Source organism: Cherax quadricarinatus, chromosome 11 (assembly GCF_038502225.1).
Source record: "Cherax quadricarinatus isolate ZL_2023a chromosome 11, ASM3850222v1, whole genome shotgun sequence".
Classification (NCBI taxonomy): Eukaryota; Metazoa; Arthropoda; class Malacostraca; order Decapoda; family Parastacidae; genus Cherax; species Cherax quadricarinatus.
In genome coordinates, this window is record NC_091302.1 from 54,739,010 (window position 1) to 54,753,280 (window position 14,271).

Here is a 14,271-nt window from a genome sequence, read left to right on the forward strand (position 1 = left end):
ACCTCACTTGCACTATTATTATTATAATAAAAAAGAAGCGCTAAGCCACTCACTTGCACTATGATGATGAAATTTCCATCCAGTAGTGACCCAACCACCACAGCCCTACCAAAAAAAAAAAAGCTGTTAGAACGGCCAATAGTGATTTGTTTTTTCTTGTGTTGTAGCTGGGCTTCATAAAGGGAAATATTCCAAATAATGCAGCCAAGAGCAGAGGGAGGGTTGGGGCAGGCATTTAGGTTTGATCTGAGGAAGGGGAAGAAGCACCTTTCATTGGATCAAGAGCCCTTGGGCAACTTAAGAGTTCCTCTTTGAAGGGATCCAGATAGAGTAATCCAAGGACATTTACCCGAGTTCCCCAACATTTTTACAGCAGAGACATATATTTAATACTCACCATTTTCATACACATTGCAACTATGTCCATATATGTTGTTTCAAACTCCTAAATTGTCTTACAAGCTATCCAGAATTGACAGTATAAGTTATCCTCCCTCAACTCATTTCAAAACCCAGCCATATCCAAGGTATACTAAGGTGAACAGAGACAATAGATGTAAGGAACCATGCCTGACATTTCCACTCATACCAGGATCGAGTCCTGGCAGTGCCACGGTGTACTATGGCATTATCACTGGAGCCATAAGCCACCTTTTTATACTGCATCTCCTCCCTGTCATTCAGTACAGTATGACTTTCAGATCTAGCACTTTCTTGTGGAAACTGTACGTTAAACTGTCTTGGCCTCTACCACATCAAACATAACAGTGCTTAATAAAACAGGGTACTCTTGCTCACTCTGATTTTTAAGCTTAATTTTTTATGTGGTCTCATAAGCAGTGATGCACCATCAAATTTTATAAGGGTAATGAGGATTCAGACAACACCAACTTATAGTAAAGTCATGTACAAATAATAATAATAATATAATAATAATTTTATTTTTACAAGTACATGTACAAGGTATACAGGCATAGCTGACATCAATGACATACTACTATATAGAAAGCCACTTATTATGCAGAGTATTTCGGGCAAATTAGGTCAGTTTTGTCCCAGGATGCAACCTACACCAGTCGACTAACTCCTAGGTTCCCATTTTACTGACGGGGAAGACACCCATGTGAAGAAGCACGCCCAGTGTTTCTACCCTTGCTGGGAATCGAACCCAGACCCTTGCTGAGTGAAACGAGAGCTTTAGCCACCAGGCCACAGAATGGAATGTATAAAAATGATTTACATTGGATGAGTAAATGAAACTAGAAGATACCAGTTGATTTATTAAGTTTAGAACTTATTGACTACATTGTGGTCATCAAGGCTGCATATCACTTGTAGAACACTAATAAAAGATAATCCCTAATTTAGGGATTACAGTAAACTTAGTCCACACATCTCACTGTGTGTATGAATATGTACTTGCCTACGTATCTTTTTTTTTTTATATATTTGCAGCCATGCATTTTATTATAATTTCTACCATGTATGTGTGTACCAGTATGTTAATGGATTTGATCGTACAGTATGGCAATACAGAGTTTTTATTGAAAATTATTTACGAAATATTGTACCATAAGTAAGCTTATGTGGCATTCAAATAACTCTTGCTGATTTCACTGTTAAGAAATTAGAATTTTGAGCTCTGTAATACACAGTATTTTATATATATTTTTAACTGTATCTTGACGAATATTTAATTTTTATGAAGGAACTACACCATCACCTTTTGACAAATTTTCAAATGGTGTAGAACCAACGACTGTACAGAGATTCTTCAATCCATTCAACAGCCACATGTGTGGCATTCATTGCTTGCAGACTGCTAAGGAAATCTGTGCAGAGCTTCTTAATCCTTTTGTCAATAACTGTATAGTCATCACCTGTAATAATATTTAAAATAAATATTAGTAGTAATACATTATGTGCACTGTATGTGATGTTTTATTTATTATTATTATCACACTGGCCGATTCCCACCAAGGCAGGGTGGCCCGAAAAAGAAAAACTTTCACCATCATTCACTCCATCACTGTCTTGCCAGAAGGGTGCTTTACACTACAGTTTTTAAACTGCAACATTAACACCCCTCCTTCAGAGTGCAGGCACTGTACTTCCCATCTCCAGGACTCAAGTCCGGCCTGCCGGTTTCCCTGAACCCCTTCATAAATGTTACTTTGCTCACACTCCAACAGCACGTCAAGTATTAAAAACCATTTGTCTCCATTCACTCCTATCTATGTGATGTGTACTATGTAATTACATATTTGTAGGGAAGTTAGTATGGACCCATGCTAACTTCCTTATGGTGTATAGAAATATTCCTAGTTGGAACCAGCTGGTCGAGTGGCTTATGCACTGGCCTGGAGTTCTAGGACTCGCTTGCCATGGGTTCAAACCCCATGGTTGCAGAAATGCTAACAAAGAAATAGGTAGATATGCTAAAATCAGATAAGATAGGATTTTGTTTGGATTTTTAACCCCGGAGGGTTAGCCACCCAGGATAACCCAAGAAAGGCAGTGCATCATCGAGGACTGTTTGTCTTATTTCCATTGGGGTCCTCAATCTTGTCCCCCAGGATGCGACCCCACACCGGTCGACTAACACCCAGGTACCTATTTGCTGCTAGGTGAACAGAACAGGTGTGAGGAAACGCACTGAATTATTTCCACCCCGCTGGGAATCGAACCCAGGCCCTCCGTGTGTGAAGCGAGAGCTTTGCCATCCAGGCCACTGTTCAATGTATGGAAGGAAAAAACTGAGGCAGAAATATAACTGGAACTGGATGAATATAAATATGTTAGAAAAATACTTAATTATTTATAAGAAAATGCTTTCTTCGTGGAGAAGTGGGAAAAGAATCTTTCCTCCATAAGCCATGCATATCGTAATAAAATTGCCAATAAAATCCCACGTACCAATGTCCATGCCGGGGACTACCTAGATGGGAATTTCCCAAATTCCTTCTATCTTGCTCCAACTGAGCCCACGGAAGTCACCGAGATTATAAAGTCACTTAAAAATAACTCAGGGAATCTGTCTCATGTCCCACCATTATTGTACAAGAGAGCGGCCCATGTCCTCTCGCATACTATCTCATTGCTTTTTAACAAGTCACTAGAAGCTAGCACCTTCCCGAAACTACTCAAGACGGCAAGGGCTACACCAATACATAAAGGTGGTGACCCTACAGATTTAAACAACTATAGGCCAATATCAAACTTACCATTGCTATCCAAAATCTTTGAGAAACTCGTGCACAGGAGACTATATTCATTTATAACGTCACAAAACATACTCAACCCCTGCCAATTTGGATTCAGGAAAAATAAAAGCACTAACGATGCAATTATAAAAATACTAGCTCTGCTTTACACAGCATTGGAAAATAAGGAATATCCACTAGGAATTTTTATTGACCTAAGAAAAGCTTTTGACACAGTAGACCACGGCATCCTACTCCACAAACTTGACCATTATGGTATAAGAGGCCATGCGCTTGCATATTTCAAATCTTACCTTACTAATAGGTATCAGTATGTCACCATTAAAGACACAGCATCAACAACACAGCCACTTGATACTGGAGTTCCGCAGGGAAGTGTCCTTGGTCCCCTGCTCTTCCTCATATACATCAATGATCTTCCAAACGTATCTCGACACCTGAACCCCATTCTCTTTGCTGACGACACGACTTACGTCATCTCTCACCCTAATCTTGCAACCCTCAACACCATTGTTAATGAGGAGCTGATCAAAATATCGACTTGGATGACAGCCAATAAACTTACGCTTAACGTTGACAAAACCTACTACATTATGTTTGGTAGCAGAGCAGGAGATGCACAAATTAACATTAAGATTGACAACACTCTAATTACCAGGCATAATGAGGGCAAATTCCTAGGCCTATACCTCGACAACAACCTGAACTTCAGCACCCATATCCAACACATAACCAAAAAAGTATCCAAAACGGTTGGGATCCTCTCCAAGATACGATACTACGTGCCGCAAACTGCCCTTCTCACACTATACCATTCACTTATATATCCATACCTCACCTATGCTATCTGTGCTTGGGGTTCAACTGCAGCAACACACCTAAAGCCAATAATAACCCAACAAAAAGCCACAGTAAGAATAATCACTAAATCCCATCCCTGGCAACACCCCCCCCCCCCACTCTTCATAGATCTAAACTTACTCCCTGTTCAGTACATCCACACTTACTACTGTGCAATCTACATCTACAGGACCTTAAATTCCAATATTAACCTTGACCTAAAATGCTTTCTTGATAGTTGTGACAGAACCCACAGGCACAACACCAGACACAAACATCTCTGACATTCCCCGTTTCCGACTAAACCTTTACAAAAATTCAATGTATGTCAAAGGCCCTAAAATCTGGAACACCCTACCTGAAAGTTCCAAAACTGCAGACACATTCATCACCTTCAAAACTAATATCAGAAAACATCTTATCTCCCTGATACACCCTGTTAACTAATAATACGAATACCACCTGGTTGTTCACACTTACACTCACTCACCCATTTGACCATAAACAGAAATATCAATCTCAATCTCAAAATAATGAATCTTAACTAGTCATAAGTTGGCCTGTTATACTCCAATACTGAAACTATGTATAGTGCCAAAACAAAAGCATTCACATTGCTAAACTCACAACTAGTATTTAGTCACTTAGCCATAATACCAACTTATCTCATAATTTTGTAACATTTTAAACCTAAGATTTAATATAAGACTGCCCGAAATGCCTAGCCATGCTAGGCGTTCTAGTGGTACACTCTGTAATTATTATTTTACTACATGTAAACCACACAATAACCAAATTCTGTAAACTCAGCATTGTAATGCTTATAGAGAATAAAGTTTGAATTTGAATCGTAAGAAGTGACTAAAATGCCAGGAGCAAGGGGCTAGTAATCCCTTCTGTATAAATTACTATATGTAAAAAGAAGATAAACTTTATAGTACTCTTCTTTTTCAGGTCACACTGCCTCAGTGGGAGATGGCCAGTATATTGAAAAAAAAATGTTTCTTATTACTGTTAACAAAACAAATATTTAAAAGTGAAAAACTTACTAATATAGACTTCAGATGGTACAGTCATACACAAACACCTCATGGTTCTGCTGTATCCCAGGCATACAATATGCTTTGTAATACTCCAGGATGAGAAGTCATTTCTATTAAGTCTTAAGAATGCTAAGGTGGGCATTTGTGTAAGAATGTTGATCAGTTGTGTTAGAAGTTCAGGAATCACGGTATTTAAATTACAATTTTCAACTTCCAGCACTGACACCTGAAAAAAAAAGTAAAAATGAATTTTCTTAAAATTTCCTTCGTGTGAACTCAGTTTAACTTGTAATAAACAACTGTAAATGAATAAACAGAAAGATGGACAAGAGGCTCAAACCTTGGCTCTGATGGTGGCAGGTCTAGTGCTTTGCTGCTATTAGAAGCCCAGTAGCTCAGCGGTAGAGTGCTGGATATAGCACCACAATTTGAGCCTCCTATCTATCTTTTTGTTTTTTCCTTTATATGTTTGAAATTAAATACAGAAGAGAAAAAGTCAGTGATCTGCTCTTAAAAGTCTAAGGAACATTTGGAAACAACAAAAATTAATTTACCAAAGATAGCCTTCAAAATAAAGATTCCAGAGAAGCTGTTAAACCCATGGGGGTCATACATTGCCTAGGGAATGGGAGGTAATCATACTTGATACATGGGATGATTAGATCCATTTCCTTGGATCAAGAGCTGTTTATTAGTATCAAGGCAACCCCCCCCCATCCCCTTTCAGCCTTGAAGGGCAAGGTGATTGCAAGTACCAAGTGTTCAGTCATCAATGATCTCCCACCAGGTGTTCAGTCATCAATGATCTCCCACCAGATGTTCAGTCATCAATGATCTCCCACCAAGTGTTCAGTCATCAATGATCTCCCACCAGGTGTTCAGTCATCAATGATCTCCCACCAAGTGTTCAGTCATTAACCCTTTCAGGGTTTCCGACGTACTAGTATGGCTTACGCACTAGGGTTATTGACGTACTAGAATGCCTGTATTCTAGCGCCTTCAAATCTAGTGAGAGAAAGCTAGTAGGCCTACATATGAAAGAATGGGTCTATGTGGTCAGTGTGCACAGTATAAAAAAAATCCTGCAGCACACAGTGCATAATGAGAAAAAAAAAACTCCGACCGTGTTTTTGGTTTAAAACAGCGACTTTGCAGTGTATTTTCGTATGGTATTTATGGTTGTATTCTAGTTTTCCTGGTCTCAATTTATAGAATGGAAGACATATTACAGAAATTGATATGATTTTGATTAGTTCATAATGAAAAGTACCTTGAAATTGAGCTCAAAGTAGCAGAAATGTTCGATTTTTACCAAATTTCAAAAGTAAACAAATCATGTCAAGTGTCCAATACACGTCAACTGGTGAGTCTAATATTCTTTCACAAGTGCACTGATATTATTTATACCATTTCTACACCATTTCTATACTAATGCAGTAGTCTGCATAACAGTAAATCTTTTATTTTTTGTGAGAATAAAAATTCAGAGTGGAAAGCAAGAGAGATGTAAGAGGGGCCTGGGGACATGACTATTGAACAGAAAAAATGTTATTTTAGTGCCAGAAATGTCTGTCTTGTTTATTCTGGACCCTATTTGGAAACTGGCATCTTTTGAAATTTATGTTAAATTGGCAAAATTGCCAATTTCTGACCACTTTATTGGATAGTTGAAATCGATAAATGAGTGGTTTCTTGTACTTATTCGATAGAGAAAATGGAGTTCTAGTGAAATAGTTATGATTTTCCTCACTGGTACATTGGAATTGGCTGAAAATAGGGCTCAAAGTGGGTGAAATCACCGATGCGTAAACACCGTCGAGACCGCTAACTTCGCGAGAGCATAATTCCGTAAGTTTTCCATCAAATTTCATACCTTTGGTGTCATTATGATTGGGAAAAGATTCTCTATCATTTCATTGGAAATTTTTTTTTTTTTTTTTTTCAAAAAATTTCCGACCCTGAGAACAAGTTTAGGAGAGGGCCTGCCGACCCTGAAAGGGTTAATGATCTTCCACCAAGTGTTCAGTCATCAGTGATCTCCCATGTACTTATTGCCCAGTCACTGACTTGGCCACATAACCTTACTTAATTTGCTTGCCAGAAGGAAGCTAAGGTGTACACAACTTCACTTAAAAATTGTAGGATTTTCGAATGTTTAGCTTAATAATGTTTGGAGGCTAACACTAATTCATCTGTGCAATATAAATATACTTCTTACTGCATGCTTTTAAACTGCACTGTGATTTTTCATTAATGTCACCCTGCCTTGGTGGGAAATGGTAGGTGTTAATTTAAAATAAAAAAATAGCTACCATGCTAAGTGGATATAAAGTAGTTTGCACTTTAATTCTATAAAAAATCTATTTAATTAAATGAATTGTCTTTTGTTTAACCTACATAAGTGTACAATTTGGCAGCAATTTTTTTTACCCTAAGTCTTACCAGAAATGGTGGAATATCTTGGAAAATAAACAGTTTATTTATTAATATCATAATTGTTGTCATTTATGATAAAGGTAGTGGTGATTTAACAATCATACAGTATACAAACTTTCATTAAGCTTTATTTGTTTTATTGTATATAAACAGCCCAAGAACCATTTAGTTATATGGCACTTTAAAGATACGTACAGGAATTCTGTGTCTAACATCCACAATCCAGAGCCATAATTTGTTACATGTCGTCAGTTGTGTCAACAGACTTTAACAAGGATAATACTGCTACCATTTATTCTACAAGAGATGCTGGGTTCCTAGGCAAGCACCCTGTGGGAAGAGTAGCACCCCTCCCAAAGAAGAGGCCCCCTACCCCTAGGCACAAACCCCACTACAACTGTACATTCGGATGACCTAGTGTTGGGAGGAACCTTCAGCAAGTGCTGTTAACCCTTTGACTGTCGCAACCCCCAATCCTGAGGTATCTCCTGGTGTCGCAAAATTTAAAAAAAAAAAATTATTTTTTCTTATGAAATGATAGAGAATCTTTTCCCGATTGTAATGACACCAAAAAAACGAAATTTGATGGAAAACTGACGGAATTATGCTCTCGCGAAGTTAGCGACCTCGGTGCTGTTTACAAATCGGCGATTTCGCCCACTTTGAGCCATATTTTCGGCTAATTCCATTGTTCCAGTCGCCCAAACTCATAGCTATTTCTTTAGAACTCCATTTTTTTCTATCGAATGAGTACAAGAAACTGCCCATTTACCGATTTCAACTACCTAATAATGTGGTCAGAAATTTGCAATTTGGCCAATTTCACGAAAACTAAAAAATATGACAATTTCAAAATAAGGTCCAGAATGAACAATGCAGACATTCCTGGCTCTAAAATAACATTTTCTTTGCTCATCAGTCATGTCTCCAGGCCCCTCTGATATTACTCTTGCTTTCTATTTTGAATTTTTATTCAAACAAAAAATTGAAGACTTACTATTATGCAGACTACTGCAATACTGTAATAATTGTATAAATAACATCAACCCATTCATGACTGCATATCAGAATGGCTAGTTGGACATTTATTGGACAATGGCATCATTTGTTTACTTTTGAACATTGGCAAAAATCAAACATTTCCCCTACTTTGAGCTCCATTTCTAGGTTCTTTTTATAGTAAAATCAATCAAAATCATCTCTATTTCTATAATATGTTTTCCATTCTATCAAATGAGACCAAGAAAACGAGAATACAACCATAAATACTATACGAAAATAGACCACAAAGTCGGCATTTTAATTAAAAAAAAACGGTCGGAGTTTTTTTTTCTCATTATGCACTGCGTGCTCCAGGATTTTTTTATATGGTGCACACTGACCACACAGACCCATTCTCTCACATGTGGGCCTACCAGCTTTCTCCTGCTTGATTTGAAGCCGCTAGAATTTATGAGTATATATACGTCAAACGCGGTACCTCGTAAGACGTATATATACGGCCGCGACAGTCAAAGGGTTAAACTAACTGTCATCAAATGCAGTAATTATCCATAGGTAAATTTTTAGTGTACAAACCTTCTGAAGTTTCTGACAGAGTTTGCAAAGTGAATAGAAATCTTCAGGACCTCCTAAAGGATTTTCACTCAGGTCAAGGTGACGCAAAGTTAGCACGTGCTTGCTTGTTATCAATACTTGCAGATCTGCTGACCTGACTCTGCACCCCACAAGTTTGAGGTATTGTAAACCCTGGGGTAAACTGCCAATGGGTTCACATTTGTCTGTAATGCATTTTAGCAATATATGAGCCTAATGCTAAATTTAATGTATCTTTTAACTTAAAAATAAATACAGTACATTTTTTCCAGCTATACTATTGTAGGCTGTATATATAAACTTACCTCTAACATTTATTCCGGAAATGTTAAGCTCACACAAACAAGGTAACTGAGACAGGAACTGAAGTGAAGTGATGTTCCGGTTATGTGCCAAACTTAGGCTGGTGAGTGACTTTGGTATGCATAAGAGTGGAAGCAACGAATTATTGCACAAGCCACAAAGCTCTAATTCCAGGCATTCTGTTTCCTGTAAAGTCAATCCTACATCATAAAGGTACAATTAATTTTTTTTAGCAAACCACGGAAATAAAAAAAAAGCATAAGAGAAAGATAAAATAAGTCTTCCAGGGTTCTGCATAAAAGTGCAGCACTGTACAGCAAAACACTAATTATCTGGCATCCAACATTATCTGGTGTCTTGTTCAATCTGGCCATTGAAGAGGTAATGCAAAGGAAAAAAAAGTGCTACAACAAAGGACCATGAAAGATAATATGATCATCTGATGTTTTTGAAAATTTGGCACACACTACCCCCAGAGTGTACTTGATCACTGCTGATAACTGTATAGATTTTTTCCCCACTAAGGAAAATAGAAAACTTCTGGAAATATATGAGCTTAAAATATTAGGTTATTTTATGTGTAAATACCTTGAAATAATTAAAATAATGTGTCCTATGTTTACTGTCTGATGCTTGATATTCACAACAGAAAATATAATGAACCCTGAAATGAGACCTGATGTACTCCAAATCTTAAGTTAATCTTTAAATTTGCCTGAAGTGCTCTGCATACAAAGGGGCTTTTGGTATGCATACCCAACTATTCCTCTGTACAACCATGCATCATGTCAGAATAAACATCTTAATCTTAATAGGAGGCTAAGTCTATAGTATGACTGTGGAAGTGATCAGGCAGTGAAATTTTTAAATGCCACTTTTTGCTGATTAATGATAGCACTCCTACACTGTTCTATGCAGGAATGACTACCATCTTAACTAACTCTTAGTTTGCCCAATATGCACTGCATACTAGTGGCTTTCAGTCATGCCTAGCAATGTTTTATTACATGTAAACTACATTATCTTTGTACTGCATGAAAAGAAATAAAATTCTGAATTTGAACTGAATTTGAATCTTAAATTTTTCTATGAGAATGTTGATTTTGTGTCATTTCAGAAGTATGAGCTGCATAACCATTTTATATCAGCTAGGACAGAAGTCTGTTGAATAAAATCATTATCCTTGGAAAGTGTTTTTAGATTTTTAGTATAGTTGTTTTAATTAATAAACTCTAAAAGCAAAATTTATGAAAATATATAAGAATACCTAGGTAGTAGGTTGGTAGACAGCAATTGCCCAGGGAGGTACTACTGTACCATCCTACCAAGTGAGTGTGAAACGGAAACCTGTAATTGTTTTACATAATGGTAGGATTGCTGGTGTCTTTTTTTCTGTCTCGAAACATGCAAGATTTCAGGTACGTCTTGCTACTTCTACTTACACTTAGGACACACTACACATATATGTGCAAGCATATATATACAGTAGTAGGTTGGTAGACAGCAACCACCCAGGGAAGTACTACCGTCCTGCCAGATGACTGTGAAACAGAAACCTGTAACTGTTTTGCATGATGGTAGGATTGCTGGTTTCTTTTTCTGTCTCATAAACACGCTAGATAACAGGGATATCTTGCTACTCCTACTTACACTTTGGTCACACTTCACAGACACGCACATGCATATATATATACATACATCTAGGTTTTTCTCCTTTTTCTAAATAGCTCTTGTTCTTCTTTATTTCTTCTATTGTCCATGGGGAAGTGGAAAAGAATCTTTCCTCCGTAAGCCATGCGTGTCGTATGAGGCGACTAAAATGCCGGGAGCAATGGGCTAGTAACCCCTTCTCCTGTAGACATTTACTAAAAAAGAGAAGAAGAAAAACTTTATAAAACTGGGATGCTTAAATGTGCATGGATGTAGTGCGGATGACAAGAAACAGATGATTGCTGATGTTATGAATGAAAAGAAGTTGGATGTCCTGGCCCTAAGCGAAACAAAGCTGAAGGGGGTAGGGGAGTTTCAGTGGGGGGAAATTAATGGGATTAAATCTGGAGTATCTGAGAGAGTTAGAGCAAAGGAAGGGGTAGCAGTAATGTTGAATGATCAGTTATGGAAGGAGAAAAGAGAATATGAATGTGTAAATTCAAGAATTATGTGGATTAAAGTAAAGGTTGGATGCGAGAAGTGGGTTATAATAAGCGTGTATGCACCTGGAGAAGAGAGGAATGCAGAGGAGAGAGAGAGATTTTGGAAGATATTAAGTGAATGTATAGGAGCCTTTGAACCAAGTGAGAGAGTAATTGTGGTAGGGGACATGAATGCTAAAGTAGGAGAAACTTTTAGAGAGGGTGTGGTAGGTAAGTTTGGGGTGCCAGGTGTAAATGATAATGGGAGCCCTTTGATTGAACTTTGTATAGAAAGGGGTTTAGTTATAGGTAATACATACTTTAAGAAAAAGAGGATAAATAAGTATACAAGATATGATGTAGGGCGAAATGACAGTAGTTTGTTGGATTATGTATTGGTAGATAAAAGACTGTTGAGTAGACTTCAGGATGTACATGTTTATAGAGGGGCCACAGATATATCAGATCACTTTCTAGTTGTAGCTACACTGAGAGTAAAAGGTAGATGGGATACAAGGAGAATAGAAGCATCAGGGAAGAGAGAGGTGAAGGTTTATTAACTAAAAGAGGAGGCAGTTAGGGTAAGATATAAACAGCTATTGGAGGATAGATGGGCTAATGAGGGCATAGGCAATGGGGTCAAAGAGGTATGGGGTAGGTTTAAAAATGTAGTGTTAGAGTGTTCAGCAGAAGTTTGTGGTTACAGGAAAGTGGGTGCGGGAGGGAAGAGGAGCGATTGGTGGAATGATGATGTAAAGAGAGTAGTAAGGGAGAAAAAGTTAGCATATGAGAAGTTTTTACAAAGTAGAAGTGATGCAAGGAGGGAAGAGTATATGGAGAAAAAGAGAGAGGTTAAGAGAGTGGTGAAGCAATGTAAAAAGAGAGCAAATGAGAGAGTGGGTGAGATGTTATCAACAAATTTTGTTGAAAATAAGAAAAAGTTTTGGAGTGAGATTAACAAGTTAAGAAAGCCTAGAGAACAAATGGATTTGCCAGTTAAAAATAGGAGAGGAGAGTTATTAAATGGAGAGTTAGAGGTATTGGGAAGATGGAGGGAATATTTCGAGGAATTGTTAAATGTTGATGAAGATAGGGAAGCTGTGATTTCGTGTATAGGACAAGGAGGAATAACATCTTGTAGGAGTGAGGAAGAGCCAGTTGTGAGTGTGGGGGAAGTTCGTGAGGCAGTAGGTAAAATGAAAGGGGGTAAGGCAGCCGGGATTGATGGGATAAAGATAGAAATGTTAAAAGCAGGTAGGGATATAGTTTTGGAGTGGTTGGTGCAATTATTTAATAAATGTATGGAAGAGGGTAAGGTACTTAGGGATTGGCAGAGAGCATGCATAGTTCCTTTGTATAAAGGCAAAGGGGATAAAAGAGAGTGCAAAAATTATAGGGGGATAAGTCTGCTGAGTATACCTGGTAAAGTGTATGGTAGAGTTATTATTGAAAGAATTAAGAGTAAGACGGAGAATAGGATAGCAGATGAACAAGGAGGCTTTAGGAAAGGTAGGGGGTGTGTGGACCAGGTGTTTACAGTGAAACATATAAGTGAACAGTATTTAGATAAGGCTAAAGAGGTCTTTGTGGCATTTATGGATTTGGAAAAGGCGTATGACAGGGTGGATAGGGGGGCAATGTGGCACATGTTGCAAGTGTATGGTGTAGGAGGTAGGTTACTGAAAGCAGTGAAGAGTTTTTACGAGGATAGTGAGGCTCAAGTTAGAGTATGTAGGAAAGAGGGAAATTATTTCCCAGTAAAAGTAGGCCTTAGACAAGGATGTGTGATGTCACCGTGGTTGTTTAATATATTTATAGATGGGGTTGTAAGAGAAGTAAATGCGAGGGTCTTGGCAAGAGGCGTGGAGTTAAAAGATAAAGAATCACACACAAAGTGGGAGTTGTCACAGCTGCTCTTTGCTGATGACACTGTGCTCTTGGGAGATTCTGAAGAGAAGTTGCAGAGATTGGTGGATGAATTTGGTAGGGTGTGCAAAAGAAGAAAATTAAAGGTGAATACAGGAAAGAGTAAGGTTATGAGGATAACAAAAAGATTAGGTGATGAAAGATTGAATATCAGATTGGAGGGAGAGAGTATGGAGGAGGTAAATGTATTCAGATATTTGGGAGTGGACGTGTCAGCGGATGGGTCTATGAAAGATGATGTGAATCATAGAATTGATGAGGAGAAAAGAGTGAGTGGTGCACTTAGGAGTCTGTGGAGACAAAGAACTTTGTCCTTGGAGGCAAAGAGGGGAATGTATGAGAGTATAGTTTTACCAACGCTCTTATATGGGTGTGAAGCATGGGTGATGAATGTTGCAGCGAGGAGAAGGCTGGAGGCAGTGGAGATGTCATGTCTGAGGGCAATGTGTGGTGTGAATATAATGCAGAGAATTCGTAGTTTGGAAGTTAGGAGGAGGTGCGGGATTACCAAAACTGTTGTCCAGAGGGCTGAGGAAGGGTTGTTGAGGTGGTTCGGACATGTAGAGAGAATGGAGCGAAACAGAATGACTTCAAGAGTGTATCAGTCTGTAGTGGAAGGAAGGCGGGGTAGGGGTCGGCCTAGGAAAGGTTGGAGAGAGGGGGTAAAGGAGGTTTTGTGTGCGAGGGGCTTGGACTTCCAGCAGGCATGCGTGAGCGTGTTTGATAGGAGTGAATGGAGACAAATGGTTTTTAATACTTGACGTGCTGTTG

General features: G+C 38.3%; 1 protein-coding gene across 9 annotated transcripts in view; it reads right to left on the bottom strand.

The window, feature by feature from the left end:
• Positions 1-925: 925 nt before the first annotated feature.
• Positions 926-14,271, bottom strand: part of LOC128687637 (leucine-rich repeat-containing protein 14) — a 39,460-nt gene continuing 26,114 nt past the window's right edge. For all 9 annotated transcript variants that reach the window (XM_070084166.1, XM_070084165.1, XM_070084158.1 and 6 more), the window contains 4 exons: positions 9,445-9,628; positions 9,122-9,324; positions 5,114-5,333; positions 926-1,880 (listed from right to left, as the gene is read on the bottom strand). In XM_070084166.1, coding sequence (XP_069940267.1) covers positions 1,738-1,880; positions 5,114-5,333; positions 9,122-9,324; positions 9,445-9,628 — 750 coding nt within the window. In that variant the 3' untranslated portion in view covers positions 926-1,737. The remainder of the gene's footprint in view (positions 1,881-5,113; positions 5,334-9,121; positions 9,325-9,444; positions 9,629-14,271) is intronic.